The following is a 19,146-nucleotide window of genomic DNA, read 5'->3' as shown; positions in this document are numbered from 1 at the left end:
AATTTTCTTTCTCCCAGGGGAAGATGAGATTAGTTACAAAAGGAGAGGTGTAGCTGAAAAGCACTTTACATCCTTGTCTTATAACCCTGTTCATTTGAGGATTCAAGATGCAGTGAAGAAGAACACAGATGAATTGTCATGACAACCTCTTTGCTTTACTGCAAATGACTGTTTGATATAACAAGAACAAATTCCCCTCTTCCCCTTCCCCTCTCAAATACCCTCCTAGGTTAGCCTTTTTTATTCCAAGTTGAAAAATGCCTTAATGATTATGATTTGGACAAGTAGTGTCAAAAGTAAACAAGAAACGTGACGGTGGTAAAGCTTGTATAGATTTAGCAAGGAGAGACAATGTTTGTAAAGAGCTTGGACATCCATGAAACAAATTGTATGAGGTGTTACTTTGTGGAATAAACTGATAAAAACATCAATATTTTTCACATAGATGCATTTTTCTTTTTTAATTGTGCTCTCTGAACCAAACACTCAAGCTGTCTTGCCTGGAGATTCACTGATGGAAAGAAAAACCAGGCAGAAATAAATGCAGTCTTGATCAGCTGCCCAATATCCTGAGGGGCTTTAACCTATAAAGCTAAGGAGGCAAAACTATCTTCCCAGCATAACCTGACTATCTCAATTTCAGTAAAATGCAGCACTGCCAGCACATAGCCTGCAACTCAAATCATGAAATATGGATTACGGGTTGGGTTAATTTAATAGGTTTACAACAGATTTTAGTTAGATTTAAATCACTTATGCTGTATTTAAGAATCAGAGACACAATTGAAACTAGAGCTGCCAATCAAGTCTGTAAAAATGCCAAGGGACATTCAACCCCGACCAGAATTTGCGAAAATATTGTTTTTTTTTTTGTTTTTTTTTTAAAAGGTACCATTTCCAGTAACTGTTTGACCCATATTGTCCATTTAAGTAATATATAGGTTTTCAGTTTTGCCTTTCTTTTTCTTTTTTTTTTTTTTTAGAGACGTTCATTTAACATAAATTTCCTCAGTTTAATAAGAATATAACATTTGAATGCACACAACCAGTTTTGGGACTTACAGCCTCTATTACGCATTATGATTGACTTATTATATCAATTCGTCATATGCTAGAATTTCAGTATGTTATTGGAGTGTTTCAAATATCCTAGTTTCTCACGCACCCACCAACTTTAGTTCAAATTATGCAAATCTAAAGTAAAGCTAAGACACATGAATGAAAGATCAATTTCTTCACCTATTACATCTTGACCGACAACTGTACTGACACCAAGAGAGCAGTGATATTCTCAACCCCTGCATTAAAGATGTATAACTCAAAAGCTAATTTAGGAAGTGTGGGATGAAGATAACATTTTGAGAAGCTGACATATGTTGTGTAAACCGCATTTGTGAATGTAATAACCCATTGTCTGATTATGTTGAACTTAAAGTTCAATAAGAAATAAGTTTATTCAATGTTAGAATTCTGCAAATAAAGACTGCCACTAAGAACTGGTACATTAGACATTTTACAATTTACCATTTATAGGTAAGCAATAAACAGAAAATGACCCTCTATTCTCATAAAGAACTAAACCAGGTTTATGTCTTAATATTCTCCTCCAACCCCATGAAGCAAATAAGCCCTTATCTAAAGATGTAATATTGAATTTTCTTGACAGGTTAATAGAGAAACAATGTCTAGTTTGAAATTGTGTTGCTCTTGAAAAAGTCGTTAAAACTTGATAAAGCAACAGAATACACGCCCATAAAAGTGCCTTGAAAAGTATAACTTTACAGCTAAGCAAAGTCAAAGCAGTACATACAAACTGTTCAGTTCTCTGCCTGATTTATATTTTAAAACGAGCTGTCAATAGATGGTCAATATTAGTACTTTTTACTAATATAGGACACAAAAAGCATACCTGTCAAGTCTCCCGTTTTGACCGGGAAACTACCGTATTTTACCCCTCTTTCCCGTCCTCCTCCCGTATTAGTATTTCCCCGTAAATTTCCAGTTTTATATAATAATTTTGAAACAGCAACTGAATTGCCACTGGCCTCGCGAGAACTGCAACCTGTTGTCGCCTGGTTGGCAGTTCTCGCGAGGTTAGTCGCGACAACGGGAGCAAACTCAATAACAAATCAGAGAGATGGATGGATGGACATTTCTGCTAAAAAAGCAAAGACTTCGTGTAAATATCTCTAAAAATGGGATGGATAATTTACTTTCCTAAAGAGGAGCAGGATGGGGCTCAGTTACGAGTTCTGAAAGATGAGTAACTGTGATTTTAGTGTCTCACGTGGGAAGGAAAAGAAAATGTAAATGTTTCACTTGAAGACAACCAATGTGTATATAAACTGAAAATATTTAAAATAAATACACGTGCTTTAATTCCCCTTTGTGTTTTCATTTAGGCTCCATTATAGGAATTCCACACATAGGAATGTTCACAACATTTCAGTGTCAACAAAGGTATAACTATCAGATTCTGAGCACATGGTTGTAGTTTGTAAGTGGTTGACAGGTAGATATTTTAGATTTCTCATAAAGCTGTCTTAAAATGTAAGATACTGGACCTCGGTTGGGCCGGTGGGACTATTATTTTTAAATACAAAGCTTGACAGCCTGACTTCACTGCAAAAACTCAAAATCTTACCAGGAATATTTGTCTTATTTCTAATTAAAATGTCTAATTTTTAGTCAAAAAATCTCATTACACTTAAAACAAGAGTCATTACCAGAAAAATAACTTATTTGACAATTTTATTTATATTATTTATTATTATATTTATTATTATTATATTATTTAAAAATCTTGTTCCACTGGCAGATTTTTCTACTTATTTTAAGTGAAAATCTACTTGAAACAGGTGAAAATTCTTGTTTTTTTCCAGTGATGACTCTTGTTTTAAGTGTAATGAGATTTTTTATTGACTAAACTGACTTTTTTCCATGTGCAATACTGACCGAACCGAGCAATACCTGCCATAGAATCATGCAATACCTGTATGTTGTCTTCCTGTTTGTGTCCTTTTAGAGATTATTTATTTTTATAGTTGTTGTTATTTTAATATATCTATTTTTTTAAACCATGCACCTTAAAGAAGATAGCATCCAATTTCGTTGTACCTGTACAAATGACAATAAAGACATTCTAATTCTAAAAATGAGACATATTAACTAGAAATAAGACAAATATTCTTGTTAAGATTTTGAGTTTTTGCAGTGTTGAAGGAGGAAAAAAAAGGAGTGGTGCAGAAGTTGAGAGAAAGGTGAGGCTTTTAATTGCACATGTTGTTGCTCCAAAACAAGAGTCATTACCAGAAAAATAACTTATTTGACAATTTTCACCTGTTTCAAGTAAATTTTCACTTGAAATAAAAGAAATAAATGAAATAAATAAAAATAAAAATCTGCCAGTGGGACAAGATTTATCTTCTCATTACAAGCAAAAAAATCTTGTTCCACTGGCAGATTTTTCTACTTATTTTAAGTGAAAATCTACTTGAAACAGGTGAAAATTCTTGTTTTTTCCAGTGATGATTCTTCTTTTAAGTGTAATGAGATTTTTTATTGACTAAAAATTAGACATATTAACTAGAAATAAGACAAATATTCTTGTCTTTTGAGTTTTTGCAGTGTTGAAGGAGGAAAAAAAGGAGCCACACCGTGGTGCAGAAGTTAAGAGAAAGGTGAGGCTTTTAATTGCACATGTTGTAGCTTTTAAACTGCTGGTCCGCGTTAAATCGACGCAGAACCTACGCCGTAGGGTACGGCGTACTGTGCGCGTCGCCGCGTAACCTACGCCGTACGCTCTGCGTGTGTAACGCAGAACCATAAATCAGCCTTTAGCCACATTAGCGTCGGTCGCCATGGCGACCGGCAGGGACGGTTACCGCGTCACAGCACGAAATACCGAGATACCGACCAAACTGTAATGTAACACACAAAAACACTCAGCCGGGGGTGTAAAGGAGACTGTTGGACGCGTGTTTTTTCCTCTCTGGAGGTGTATCTTTGTCAGCTTTTGTCGCACTCACCTTCCCACACGCTCCGTCTCCAATCACCACGATCTTCAGCTGCCTGTCCTGGCTGTCCTCCTCCGAGTCCGACATGGCGTTACAATATAATCCAGATGTATACGTGTGTCGAATCGAATAGATAGAAACGAGCCACGGGCGCTGAGAGCAGCTCTGCGGGTAATCACAGATGGATTAAGCCAGTGTTGAGTGTGCAAACCGACGCCATCTTGGCTCCAGTGAAGCCTGAATTAATGCTGCGTTCCATTTACCTCGGAAGTCGGAACTCGGAACTTGGAATGACGTCACAGCCGAGTTATCAGCGTTCCAGTTACAAAGTAGGTAAACAAGTTTGTAGTTCGCATATACCACATGAAAAATGTAAATTACACTATAGCAGCATATATATGCCGAACAATACTTGTATATGACTGATTTAGTGTGACCAAAACTAGAATGAAGTGCTACGAATTTTTACAGAGCTCTCTTCTACTGTTTACAACCGGGGCAGCCATCTTGGAATGTGAACTCGGGGGTGGTGAAGACTCTCCCACTTTCCCAGTGGGAAATCCCACTTCGAGGGGCGTTCCAGTTGAAAATTCCGACTGGGAACTGGGAATTCCCCACTTCCGAGGACAAATGGAACGCGGCATATGGTCCTGCGTTAAATCGACGTAGCCTACGGCGTAGGGTACGCGGCGACGCGTATCGTACGGTGCGCGGCTCTGCGTCGGTGTAACGCGGAACCAAAAATCAGCCTGATCCACTTACATGGGTTTTCTCTCCGCCAGGGAGACGAACCAGAGACCACGACCTGGCAGTTCAGGCTGTAAATATTTGGAGTATCTTCTCCATGAAGCCCTTTTGTGTTCACAGGAACGATTGTTTCAGGAAAACCGAAACACCGGAGTGTGTGTGTGTGTGTGTGTGTGTGTGTGTGTGTGTGTGTGTGTGTGTGTGTGTGTGTGTGTGTGTGTGTGTGTGTGTGTGTGTGTGTGTGTGTGTGTGTGTGTGTGTGACGCGCTGTTGTTGTTGCCATGGTAACCCGGGTCAAAGTGCTCAAGTTAAAATCTAAACATTATTACACTACCAATATGTACAGGACTGTCTCAGAAAATTAGAATATTGTGATAAAGTTCTTTATTTTCTGTAATGCAATTAAAAAAAAAAAAAAATGTCATACATTCTGGATTCATTACAAATGAACTGAAATATTGCAAGCCTTTTATTATTTTAATATTGCTGATTATGGCTTACAGTTTAAGATTAAGATTCCCAGAATATTCTAATTTTTTGAGATAGGATATTTGAGTTTTCTTAAGCTGTAAGCCATGATCAGCAATATTAAAATAATAAAAGGCTTGCAATATTTCAGTTCATTTGTAATGAATCAATAATGTATGACATTTTTGCATCACAGAAAATAAAGGACTTTATCACAATATTCTAATGTTCTGAGACAGTCCTGTATATATGAATATATATATATATATATATATATATATATATATATATATATATATATATATATAGATAGATAGATAGATAGATAGATAGATAGACAGACAGACAGACAGACAGACAGACAGACAGACAGACAGACAGACAGACAGACAGACAGACAGACAGACAGACAGACAGACAGACAGACAGACAGACAGACAGACAGACAGACAGACAGACAGACAGACAGACAGACAGATAGATAGATAGATAGATAGATAGATAGATAGATAAAGACATTTAAGTAAGAATTTTATAAATTAGAATGTATATACTTGTAGACTTCATACTTAGGTTTTGTCGACAATATTTTTCCAGAATCTTATATCTCTGAATTATCTCTGAATAATTGATGATCTGTAAAAGTAAAAAACTGTTGCACTTTAACTTTTTAACCAATAGCACTGCCGCCTAGAAGTCTGTTCTTTTATACTTGTACTGTGTTTTTATATTTGTTTTTATGGTTTTCCTGCAATGACATATTGTTATGTGTCCTGTCAGTGTACGTCTATATTGTCAGTGCTATGTCTATATTGTCACTGTCTTGTCCAAATGTATATACACTGTGGGCCTGGGGAGCATTGCAATTTTCGAATCCTATGTATAAACCTGTACATATGGTTTTGACAAATAAAACTAACTTGAACTTGAACTTGAATTATTTTTTATGAAGAAATTAAGTTTTCTTCATGGCAAATATGTGATTGTTTCTCATAATCTGAATATCCCTACATCTAAATTAGGGTTAGGGTTAGGTAGTTAGGCTAACTTCCTAACCCTACATCCTTTCATTCAGACCTACATATTTCTGTTTGTACTCAGGGCTCTATCAGCAAACACTACTGAGTACAGACCAATATCATCCTAATATTTATTTTAGTGATTTACTGTATCATGGGATGCTTATCACAGGTAAAGAAGTTTGGAAAGTAAATCTTAAATAAAAAGGAATAAAAAAAATGAACTTCAATTGTCTTGAAGTTATTGTCATAGCTGATAACTCAACCACTCATCTTACGATACAGAACTATAAAGGCAGATTTGGGGGTGCAGGCTCTGGTTTTGGTTATGCGACTATAATTTAGCCCAGGTGTTCATGTCTGAAGAGAACTAACAAGCTCTTGAGCCCCCATTAAAGTTTTTTTTTCCCCTGTCTCTCTCTTTGCAGTGTAACTCTGCAGGTTCATCTTACTCCGGTGACAGTGATTTCCAGAGGGGGGGGGGAACGACAACAACAGTTGTTTTGCTGCTGAACAGTCTATCACTCCATAGAGAAATATTATAACAGATGAGAAAGTCTTAATTGTGTGATTACATGTATAACTTACTTTGACCCAAATTTTCAATAAGTCAAACAATTTGACAATATTTGGGTGGCACTTTCTACAGTATGTAATAAGTATTAAAAACAAATCACTAAACTAATCAAATTACTGAATGAAAAGGAATGTATTTCAAAAAGAAAAAAAATCAAGCTTTTCTTTTTGTTAAAAGCATAAACTTAAATAATCAGGATTCAAACTAAATTTTGAAAAAATTGTTCAAGAAAACCTTTCAGGTGAGCCGATGAGTGATGCTGAAAAATGTATAAAGGCTGATTTATGGTTCCGCGTTACACCGACGCAGAGCCTACGCCGTAGGTTACGCGGCGACGCACGCCGTACGGTGTGCGTAGCCGTACCCTACGGCGTAGGTTCTGCGTCGAGTTAACGCGGAACCATAATTAAGGCTTAAAGCGGCCCTAATCGTCCAATAACGCTGCACATTTACTATACAGCCTCGAAAACGAAGATTATTTTGTGTTGTGACTGGTGATTCTTGCATTTGGGCCTGGTATTTTATTTCTGGTACTTGACTGGTGATATTTCATGCTTGCTCGGGGGGGTGAGGGTGGGTTCTGCACCTGGGCCGAGTGGCAGCTCTGTGTCCTGAGATGCTCATAAGGGTGAGCTTGACAAATTCCCAAGAGGAGGCTCTGCAGGAAAACTGTACCCTCTTGTAAGGAAAGAAACTCAAGTTTAAATGAGACTGCGAGGAAGGGGCCTGGGCTGTGTTTTTGAAGGCATGGGAATTTACAGGAAAACAGGACCATTTCGACCTTATACTTTAATTTCATGTTTTGATTGTGTAAACTTAGCCTGCAGATTTATCACTTATAATCATGATAGGGATATTGTCCCCCGTCAAAGACACAGTTTCAAAATTATAACGGTAAGGCTTCAGTTTCAAGTAAGGATTTATCTGAGCTTTTATTGAATTTCTAATGCATGTGAATTTATTGAAACGTAAATAATATGAAAGCTGCGTGGTTTAAAATGCTTCGTCCACTGCCGCTTGCAGTATTCATTTGGCAAAATTACGAAGCATAAAAAAGGCGATGTAAAAAGCCAAATGTTGCACAGAAATGTTAACTGATCAATACTTTTTTTTTCCTTTTCAAATAAAGAACTGTTTAGTAAATTGAAAATATAGAAATGGTCGACTAAGAGAAGCGCTTTATTCGAGATGTAAAAGCCTATTTCAGTTAAAAGTTAACATTTCCTGCAGATTAAACAGACATGGGCACAAAGAGCCTAAATATCTAGGTCGAACTCCTCTGGTTGATGAAAGTTTGTCAGTGAACTCAAGTTATCTGAAAGAGAGAAATATACTGTAGCTTGTAATTTCAGGAACAATAGGCGTTGTGAATATTTCAGTTTTCTCCTGCTTGCCGACTCATTATCAAAACATTGTCCACTCCCACATAAGACAAAAGCGACCGCTGTGACGTGAGTCCTCATATTTTAATGTTAATTCGGGTTGTTTGTACCTCACTCATTCCAATTAAAACGGAAAGGGTTAACTGTTTGTTACTTTAATATTTTTGATGCGTAAAACCTTAACCAGCTTTGTTCCGAACCATTTCTGAGAAATTTCCATGAAGAAATCCACCAGAGTAAGACCAGCATAAAAGGGATGGTTAGTCATAAATCTCAAGCATTAATATTCCTCATAAGAAAAAAAAACGCTCAAGTTTAAAGTTAATTTTGCGGCCGTACCCCATTTCACCACAATTAAAGACCTGCTCATAAATATCATCTGTAATTCAGTAGAAAAACAACATCTGGAGCGTCTTTGCGTAAATGACAATAATTGTAAGCCGGTAAGATGAGATCTGGAGAACATCATAGTAATTTCAATGAGACAAATAACAAAGAAAAAAACATTTGCACTGACTCAGCTTGTTTGAATTTAGTGAATCCTTTTTCAGCTCCCCAATTTCACATTAAACATTTTCCTTATAGTAAATAAATGAATAAAAGATCCTGGTGCCTAGTGGGGAGAGACATTACTTATGCATAAATCTGTATAGCCTAACTGTCATAAGACTAACCTGTTTCTCATTTTCATTTGAGGAGCATAGCCAGCCTTCCTTAAAGTCAGTTTTATCACACCTTTATTCCCACATAAGAAGGTATGGAAAAATAATAAGGAAACAGGAAATGGGGTTGATGCACTCTGATGAGGGTGTTTGCATTTCAAGTAGGTTGAAAGGAAGAACAGCCGCGATATGTCCCTGTAGGCCTATATCAGATATGTGCACATGCAGGTATAAAGGCAGCTATGCCTTTCATACCTGCTACGCGTAGCCTACGCCGTAGGCTCTGCGTTGGTGTAACGCAGACCATAAATCAGCCTTAAGCAAACCAAACGAACAAAACTCTACAAGAAGAGCTGGTCCTCCTTATGTCGAATCAGTGTCAAAATTATATTAAAAAATTAGAATAACAAGCTTCAAACAACGCCTGTATACCTGCTGACGGTGCACAACGAGACCCTCTCTCCCCCCTCTTGTTTCTTCTTAAATTTAGGCACAGCATGGGCCTCCTTAAACCCGCAATTTTCTTCTCCTCATGTTGACACTGAGTCCTAAAGGTAGCTGTCAGTCTGCCCTGTGCGGGAATCACACCGCTATTCATCCCTGCTGGACAGCTGTGAAGAGGAAGAAAGCCATGATGGCCCCAGTGACATGTACAAGGACTCTGTTGCTTTTATGATGAAGCCTGCGGAAGAGGGGGAGGAGGAGGAGGAGGGTGACAAGATAAAAGACGGCATTAACCCGTTTTGTGACTGAGTTCAGTGCTGTTTTATAGGTCGCTGCCTTAGTTTTCATAAGAACAAATTAAAATAATCCAAGCCTCTTATGAAAAAATATAAAGCAATATAAAGCATTTAATGCCATTTTTCAACACAGTTATCACTCTATTTTATTTCTTTTATTTAAAAAAAACATCAGAAAATGAGCAATGTCATTTTGTATTAATTCAAACCTGCTGGAATCTTAATTAAACGTATTATTTTAAGTAATTATATGTTGTTGTTTTTCCATAACACTTAGCCAGAGGCTAAAGAAAATAAAATTTGCAAACCACCCTGGTGTAAAAAGCTACAAAAAAGAAAAAGAAAAAGCACTGAAATGTTATAAATAATGTCAAAACTTTTTGTTGTTGTTGTTGCCTCATTTACACATTTTCTGTGTCCCAAATATCAGGCTACACTTTGCAGGCTATTACAAAATGTCAAAACAAAGTCACATATAAACCCCAAAATAATGCCTGATATACATTTTAATGTTATTGGATCTAAACAGTCATTGAACACAAATAAAACATGTATATTTCAGTCAGGAGTCTTTGTATCAGACTACTCTTTTTCAGTCTGACACCAAACATTGCCACACTGCATGCATTTTACACTGAATTAATGTAACATATATATGCTTAAAAGTGCTGAAATATCTTACCTTTACAAACACAACAAAAATACAAACACAGCTCATTTTTAAAAAGTCAATGGAATATGCCTATTTCCAATCATTGCAGAGGTAGGAAGGCGAATATAAAATATAAGCAAGGGGTCCCGCATTAGGGTCCAGGGGTCCTCGGAGGTCCATGAGGGGAATCCCAGCAAACAGATGAATACTTTTATGCTTTTTTTGCTTTACAGTCCATACACATTTTATAAGAAGGCCCTGTCTGTCTCCCCACTCACCAGCAGTTTTGAAACAGACATGGTTTTAGAGCCGAAACCAAGAGAAAATCACTTCAACACTGCAAAAACTAAAAATCTTACAAGGAATATTTGTCTTATTTCTAGTTAAAATGTCTAATTTTTAGTCAAAAAATCTCATTACACTTAAAGCAAGAGTCATTACCAGAAAAATAACTTGTTATTTGACAATTTTCACCTGTTTCAAGTAAATTTTCACTTGAAATAAGTATAAAAATCTGCCAGTGGGACAAGATTTATCTTCTCATTACAAGCAAAAACATCTTGGTCCACTGGCAGATTTTTCTACTTATTTTAAGTGAAAGTCTACTTGAAACAGGTGAAAATTGTTGTTTTTTCCAGCGACGAGTCTTCTTTTACGTGTAATGAGATTTTTTTTTTTACTAAAAATGAGACATTTCAACTAGAAATAAGACAAATATTCTTGTTAAGATTTTGAGTTGTTGCAGTGAACTGCGGTGTTTCGCAACATACCCTCACTAAAAGCTTGAAAGAGTTGTTTTTAAAGTGTTTGAGTGTTTCAAGAACATGACGAAAGCGCTTGGGAACCCCTTGATGTTACCCGGAGGAGCTGGTTACCAGGCCCCATGGTCTCCTCTTCTTGTCAGAAAATATAAAGTCAGTTTATTTTAGCCTAGTTCCCGTGGAGGAGAATTTATAAAAAAAAAAAAAAAAAAAGAATAAATACAGTCATGATGTATCACTGATTGCCTGCGCAAGCAGACAGCGTCCAGGCAGGGAGGCAGTAGTACGGGTAGTAGTAGGACGGCTGCAGGGAGAGCAGCGGCGGCCGCAGGATCTCCCCCGGGCCGTACTGTCTCTGGTCGTCCCGCACCAACACCTTCACCGCCACTTTCTTGGCCGCCGGGGTCGACGCCATCAAGTCGGCGGCCATCTGCCGGCGTTTCGTCTTGTAGCGGCGGTTCTGGAACCAGATCTTGACCTGCGTCTCCGTGAGCTTGAGCGAGGCGGCCAGGTCGGCCCGCTCCGGGCCGGACAGATACCGCTGGTGGTTGAAGCGCCGCTCCAGCTCGAAGACCTGCGCGTGGGAGAAGGCGGCCCGGGAGCGCTTCTTCCGCTGCTTGTTGGGCTGATCCAGGCTCTTCTCGTCCAGGGTGCTGCAGTCTGGGAGAAGCAGGAGACACGCACATGGAGCACATTTCAGGTGTTGGAAATCAATGATTCAAAACGATAATAATTTAGATGCCAAACTAAACGAGGTTGCACAGTTTTTACTGCTTATAATTTTAATTGTGCTGATTTTTTTAAGATAAGATAAGATAATCCTTTATTTCTCCCTCAATGGGGAAACTCACTTGTTAGCAGTAGTAACACACACATGCAGGAAAGGGGGTAAAAAAGTAAAAAGTAAAAAAAAATATATAATTATAGACAGTATATACATTCCAATGGAAATAAAACTAGTGCGAGAGAAAAAAACTGTGCAAAAAAAGCAGGTAGAATGAGTGTGAGGTAGACCAACAGATATTGCATATTGCACATATGTTATTGCACATATTGTTATTGCACGTGTTGTTGTCTGTTGCTATTGTATACTGTAACTGTATTGACTATAGCAGTTGTTTTTAAATGAAATATGAAGAGGATGGCTTCGACATCCTAATATCCAATGATTTTTTATTTTATTTTTCCACAAAAAGATTGTATTAAAAAAAATCTTCAATCAGCCTTGTTATTCTGGTAGTTTGCAATCCGAAGCCTGACTTTTATTCAAACCGAAGCAGCAAAAAAGTTACTAATGCAGAAGAAATAAGAGCGAGGCTGCCCGTTATCGTGCGTAAATGTGACATTTCGTGCGTAAAAGCGAACATGACGTGTAGACGTTTTGCAAAAAGGCCCCGATGTGCACAATAACAATGTCAGCACTCGTTATGAATCTACAGAAATATTTTAATAAACATCTGCTTACAGCTCGAGTTAGAGCTGGCGTGGTTTTAAAGCCAGAAGTTTCTTTAGGGTTCTCCTAAAATCAGAGCTGCATTTTGCTCCCTTCACTCCATCTGGCCTACTTACTTACCCGTGGCATTGTTGTGGTCGCTGTCGCTCTTTGCGTTTTCCGCGGCTGCGGACTCGTGGTCCGTCTCCTCCTGCAGGCTCTCCTCTTGCAGACTCTCCTCCTGCAAACTTTCCTCCTGCAAACTCTCCTCCGGCACATCCGACGCTCGCTCCGCGTCCTTCTCCGACTTGCGCGCGGCCGGAATCTTCCCGTCGTTGTCGTCGCTGAGCCCGGAGTCCGAGTCGTAGCTTTTCTGCTCGCAGTGGTCTCCATCGTTACTCCCAGAGCCCTCGTTCATTTCCCCGAATATTTTCCAGCACGCCGTCTTGGAGAAGCACATGTCCAAATCTGGCAAATGTCTACCGTCGTCCTTTTTGTTCAGAATGGCTTGGATGGAGAAGGGTATCAGCGAGTTGCCACGAACGGCCATTTTTCAAAGGAGCGACGCTTGCTCGGTCTTCAAGTGGAGTAATTCGCCCGGATAGCGGAGAAAAATGTCAGTTCATCCACATTTTAGGCTACTCCCTTCCTTGAGCTGTGCTTGCACTTAACTTTCTCCCTCCAGCGTGGCTTCCTGGTCGCATCCCGGCAGAAGACGCAGTGAAAAGTCTCTGGCACATCCAGGCGCACGACGCTGCTCCGCTGCACAGCTCTAACATCAGATCCGCTTCACTCCACTCTCCGGCCCTTTTCACCCAGATTTTTTTTTTTTTAACCCTACACCCTCACCTGTGACTGACATGCAGTCCCCGCTGACTCCCATTGGCTCCGACTGGAGGAAAGCCTGTCCGTGATTGGACACTGTAAACGACGTCATGCTGCTTTCAACCGGGTGGGAAATAAGTTTAGAAAAAGTTGTCTCTGCATGGAGCCTGAACTGACATAAAGGTTGCATCCATACAGATTTACTTCAGCCTAAAATTCACCCAGGCAGGTGAACAAACCGTATATATTCTTAACTTAACTTAACTGTTGGAATAATTAGAAATTATAGCGGGATTTATTCAGCAAAAGTTAAGACTTTTCCGTGATGCTGATGTTCCAAACTCTTTCAGAAAAAAATGAAAACTGAGTGCGTAAAAATAAGCTCAGGCCTAAAATTCAGTCAAAATTACCTACAGTAGGAAAGGGCTGACCAAATCTCATGCATCACTTACATTCAGCCTGGTGATGATTAATTTGTTATAGGTGTTTTTACAGGTTAAGTTATCATCCAGGCAGCTCTGTGCAGAAAGCGACTGCATTTTAGTTGTTGACGCGTCCAGAGCTGGCACACATGGCAGGTGCGCACCGGCTCTCATTGAGCCTGTTTTGTTAAACCTGCAAGATCATCGACGTGCAGACTTTTGTCATTTCCTCGGCATCTCGCGTAACGAATACAACGACCAGGTAGGCCTCAGCATGTGCGTAAAGTTCCCCCTTTAAAACGTGTGCGTAAAGTTCTTTTTTCATTTTTAAAAGTCAGTGAGAGCTATTAATGTTTGATTCAAGTAGGAAAAATGTGTCATATTAGTTTAATGGCTGCTTAGACTAATGGATATTTCAGAAATTAAATAAATAAACGAAAAAACAAAACAAAAATCTTCCTCCTACAAAATTCGAGATTCTTTAAAAACAGAATATTTATTGCTGAGGATTAAATGTCTGCTTCTCCTTCTTTTTGTTTTATTCTCTTCTGTCTCCTGCTGGTCACGTATTTACAGTTCTCTCTAGATACTATTGCGTTATCATTACAGAGTATTATCCGGTTTTGGCCCAGCTTAGTCACAGGTTAAGTGGACAAACAGCAGATCCGGTTCGTGACCTCTGCCGTTCCACGTGTCGCCTGCATGTCCACACATCTCTCAGCTCCTGCGCTCTCCATTTGCCACCAAATTACATTGTTGCGCCAGGATATGTATCCATTAAAAAAATAACAATAATAATTATTTAGCCGTCTGAACGAGTCAATCTGTAAGTGACAGTACAATAAATAAATAATGCAATTAGCTTCTCCCAACATTTGGCCTTGTGATTTTCAGTATAGGCCTACACCCTTTTATTGTGAAAGATGATTAAACTTTGTAAAATGATGGTGGAAATTGACAGATTTGAAGGGTGTCTACAGGACTGAGAAGTCATTCTGTGCATCACACGTAGCCAATATTTGCCGGGCCAGTGGGTTTTTGTTTGATTTTGCTTTTTATTTATTTTATTTTTTTATTTTTTATGCGTTGCAGACATGAATATAGCTGGTATGATCCTGGGATCCAATAGTTTCTTTATTATTAAAGTTGGTATAAAAGGATTAAGATAGAGGGAGTCATTGGCGCCTCATCAATAAAAGTTAATTTAGCATAATTCAGCAAAACGCTGAAAGCATAATTAATAAGACTGTATTATTATTATTATTAGCACAATATGAAACTTTAAATAAGAATTATTAATTTGTTTTTGAGATTGAGGTCGACGGTGTCTGTTGTTAAATTGCGGGATGTTGCTGCATTTTCTAAGAAATTTTAAAATAGATCATACAATGATTATTATTTTCAATTAGTTTGGAAACATTGAAAAGGAAAAAAGTTTCGTCAGTAATATGTCTTTGCAGACAGTCGTGCTGCAGCCTCCGTGAATGTTTACGAAAAGGAAAATTTTTGACGCGTGAAACGCAGAAATAGACAAATAAATGCTCTTGCGCCTATGCAATTATAAACTCTGTGATCAGAAGCCAACCAAATTTGAGTCACAGGAAAAACAGAGCATTAACAAGTCTTGTCATAATATTCTCTCATGCTTATTTAGAAATAAATGTATCAGTGGTCTCGTCATTTGCTGCAAAACCCTTGCGTGCATTCACCATACCATCTAGTGGCCACTCAAAATACCTCTTTGACTTCTTGACATCTTGTAATTTCAAGGCGTCGGTGAGCTTTTCTCTGCAGAACAGAGCCTCTGGTGTCAGGAAGAAAAAAAAACTGAAACGTTTTATTGTACATTTCTATTTCAGCAACATCTAAGGCATTTTTCTGACATGTCACGCAGGCGCATGCAATCCAACTTAGTGTTAAGTGAAAATGTATTAAATCCTGGTGAATAAAACTCTGAAGGCATTGTGTGTGTGGGACCTTGGGGAGAAAAGTCACCGCAAGCAATGAAAACACAACTGGAAAGGGGGAAAAACACAAACCGCTGACACGTCTGGATATTTTCATGCTCCCTGCCCTTATTCTTATAGAAACTGCTCGGTCCTCCCAAGGCCAACGCAAGAGCAGGATCGCACCTTCTTTTTTTTCCTCCTATTGTAGATTTCTGTCTTCCCCTGAGTCCTTCGTGCATTTTTCATCCCACACTCAAGTTTTTGGTTGTTTTCTCCTGAAACCACGCTCGCTGACCCGTGCGCGAGGGTTTATTCCGGGGAGTAATTACAAGTGTCTGCCAGCACTCCAGCAAATAAGAACACATGAGACTATCGGCCTGATGTGGAGCAGAGCTCCGTGCTCTGGTCTGTTTAAAGCCCGAATTATGGTTCCGCGTTAAATCGACGCAGAGCCTACGGCGTAGGGTACGCGGAGACGCGCCCGTACGGTGCGTGTCGCCGCGTACCTTACGGCGTAGTCTCTGCGTCGGTGTAACGCAGAACCATGAATCAGCCTTTAGTGGCCACACTGAGAGGACCGGCAGCAAATAACAAGTGGCAGGAAATGTAAACTGCAGCTTGGTTTTTAAATCCAGACACCTTCAGAAACATGTACCAAAGAAATAAAAAAGAATAAGATCGCTGTTAGTTTGCTCGAATGATCCTCCGAGTGACGGGAAATATCTGTTCAAGGAATTAAATATTTGTTGATTTCTACAAATTACTCCCCGAAGGCTATGTTAAGCTTTTGTAAACTAGTTTTATACAACAAATCAAACATTTGCAGTTTAGGCAGAAAAATAAATAAATGAATGAGTGACCAAAGTACAAACAGCCGTTTTTACGTGGCTCATCCTCTTTTCTCTTTAAGCACGTTTAAGTGCTAAAAACAAACTCTTCAAATATGACTGACTCCTGACAAACACGAGGAAATGTTTTATACAAGAAGTCACTTGCTGCAATATTCGTAAAGTAGTTTTTTTTTTTAAGTAAAAGAAGCGAAACTGCATCTCAATGAATTTTGTCTTAGTTCAAAAAGTAACAATAAATCGTCTCAATAAATTCGTTTTTTAAGTTTTTCTTTATGTTTTTTATCAAGATGTGATCACAGCTTAAATGTGTTGTATTAGGTAAAACAAGGTTGCTCTTAATGTTTGTTTTTTCTTTGTGCAACGTAATAACTTGCATCTGACAAGCTTCACACTTCAAGAGTTAAATTAATAAACTGAATAAGAAAAAAACCTCCTGGAAGCCAGGACTGAACATTGTACAATGTCTATCCCAGATTTACTCACTTAGAGTGTTGAAAAATAATGTATTAGACTGATATAATATTAACTGTAACATTAAGATGTGAATACAGCTACAATGCCATCACACCTGTCACATGTTAATAGGTTTTAGTAGTACTAGTATGTAGAAGTCACCCCCACATACAATCAGAAACGTCTCTATGCAATATAATGTTACATTTGCTTTGACTTGTAGCAACCTCCCAGCATTCAAATCCCATCTCAAAACTCACCTTTACAGAACTGCTTTTAATGTGTGATTAATGTCCTGTGTCATGTTGTGTCCTTATGTACTGTCCTGTGTATTGTAATTGTACTATGTGTTTTGTTACTGATGTAAAGCGTCTTTGAGTGCCTTGAAAAGCGCTATATAAATAAAATGTATTATTATTATTATTATTGTATTGATTGTAGAGAGTAAGAACCCAATATATATTTTGTCCACTTTGTTTGATTTGTTATTTTACATCCATTCATGCATTTGAGGTTATTAAGAATCAAATAATAAAAAAAATGGTACAGGTGCGATTGAGGTTTAATAATAAATAATAAATAAATAATAAAACAATCACACTACTTCAGGTGACCTTAAAAGGTGACTGCAATGAAGATTTGGTTTAAGGAAGCAGTATCTATGAAAAGATGAGTCTTTGAGGAGCAAATTAGGGCATAAGATCTTTAACTTGTCAAATAAATGTATGTGCCAAAACAATCCAAATTAAAGAAAAATGAATCCCTCAATTATGACTTGAAGGTATATTTCTGCCCTATACGGTGAATAATAGCATTAAATGCTGCAAGGAATCTACAAGATTTTCAGGGCATAAAATACACAGGCCTTTGATGGAGACCTGAGCTTACTGTGGGATACCTTTTCAAGCACTGTATATAGTTACTTTTAAAAATGTGAATTAACACTCGAAAGATGTGGAAAGAGGGACCTCATGATGAACTTGTTCACATTATAAAGATGACTAAGGACAAAGAGTCTTGGTTTGTCAACAACAACAACCCTACTGTTCCACACCTTCAATCTTCACAAAAAAAAATTGCTTTTAGGTGTTGTGACAAAGAATAAGACACTGGAAACATCACCTTAAAACAAACGCCTGCCTCTCTAAAATGATTTGGAAGTGTTGCAGGTTAATTGGACAGATCATAACATAACTTATGTGAAAACCGTCTAAATGAATGTAAAACTCAATGCTGTTTGTTTTGGGGCGATTTCTTTCTGATTTGAAGTTGTGTTTGTATAGTAACGAACCATTTTCCCCACTTGTTTACCACACTAACAGAAGTAGAAACAACATAGATTGATGACCATGCTCTATGTATTTAGCTGAAAAGGAAACAACACAAAGACATATAAATATACATGAGAACTGTGAATAAACTGTATTAAGAGGAATAATTACCCCAAACAAAGTCTGTTCCAATATAGATATTGATGTCATATATTTGAAGATTCAGAACTATTTTTTTATATTTGTAGCTAGTAAATAGTGGAAATTGCTCATTACTATTTACCAGAGTTACACATACACTGAACATAAGTTGAAGAATAATTTCTTTAGGGGGGTTATCCGATAAGTTAATAACTTATGAGTTAATTTGATACATTTTGTTAATATGTAAATAAGAAAAAAAAAAGTGACAAATAAATAAACAGACTTCAGATTTTATACTCCCCTTGTTGTCTGTTTACAGCCAACATTAGACTTGGGACGTCTCTTTCCGTGTTTGATGGCGCCCTCTGCTGGTCAGAGCACGAACTTAGGTCTTAGAAAAGGTCAAGAGGAAAGATGAGATGTTCATTTTATAATAGCCATGACGGGAAAATGTATATTTTCTATCCACATGACACGATTCTTTAACACCCCCAGACTCTGTCTGCTCACCACAAGTGCAGTACTGAGGTGAAATCCCCACCACATTTCCCGTAAAGAAATCAACTTTAATGGTATATTAAGCTATTGCCTCCGCCCTCTGGCCTGCTGTTTTCCTGCCGCTTCCCTTCAACTTAAATCTCCTGTTTGAAACATAAATGTCACCTGATGGAGCAATGAGCTAGTTGCCGTAGTAACGTCTCTATTTCCCGTTTCTCTAAAGGGTGTGTATGTGACAAGTCTTGATTTTTTTTTTCTTCCTCTTTGTGTGCTGGTA

At 38.1% G+C, this 19,146-nt stretch overlaps 2 protein-coding genes across 3 annotated transcripts in view; both read right to left on the bottom strand.

Annotated features, from left to right (window-relative positions):
* rab28 (RAB28, member RAS oncogene family) overlaps nt 1-4,241 on the bottom strand; it is a 34,645-nt gene extending 30,404 nt beyond the window's left edge. For both annotated transcript variants that reach the window (XM_061726187.1, XM_061726188.1), the window contains exon 1: nt 4,029-4,241. In XM_061726187.1, coding sequence (XP_061582171.1) covers nt 4,029-4,103 — 75 coding nt within the window. In that variant the 5' untranslated portion in view covers nt 4,104-4,241. The remainder of the gene's footprint in view (nt 1-4,028) is intronic.
* Nucleotides 4,242-10,885: 6,644 nt separating this feature from the next.
* Nucleotides 10,886-13,249, bottom strand: nkx3-2 (NK3 homeobox 2). Its single transcript, XM_061726186.1, has 2 exons — nt 12,598-13,249; nt 10,886-11,684 (listed from the first exon to the last, which is right to left on the bottom strand). Exons 1-2 carry the CDS (start codon nt 13,004-13,006, stop codon nt 11,260-11,262), a joined length of 834 nt encoding a protein of 277 aa, XP_061582170.1. The 5' UTR covers nt 13,007-13,249; the 3' UTR covers nt 10,886-11,259.
* Nucleotides 13,250-19,146: the final 5,897 nt, after the last annotated feature.

This window comes from Cololabis saira, chromosome 7, assembly GCF_033807715.1.
Source record: "Cololabis saira isolate AMF1-May2022 chromosome 7, fColSai1.1, whole genome shotgun sequence".
In the NCBI taxonomy this organism is placed as follows: Eukaryota; Metazoa; Chordata; class Actinopteri; order Beloniformes; family Belonidae; genus Cololabis; species Cololabis saira.
The sequence above is the reverse complement of the archived record's forward strand: the minus strand, read 5'-3'. Positions and strand labels throughout refer to the sequence as shown.

Bases quoted from the DNA above. Each gene is read 5' to 3' on its own strand.
- nkx3-2 (XM_061726186.1), bottom strand. From the start codon at position 13,006: ATGGCCGTTCGTGGCAACTCGCTGATACCCTTCTCCATCCAAGCCATT. The intron at 11,685-12,597 runs GTAAGTAAGTAG...TGCTTCTCCCAG, and splicing joins CGACCACAACAATGCCACGG to ACTGCAGCACCCTGGACGAG.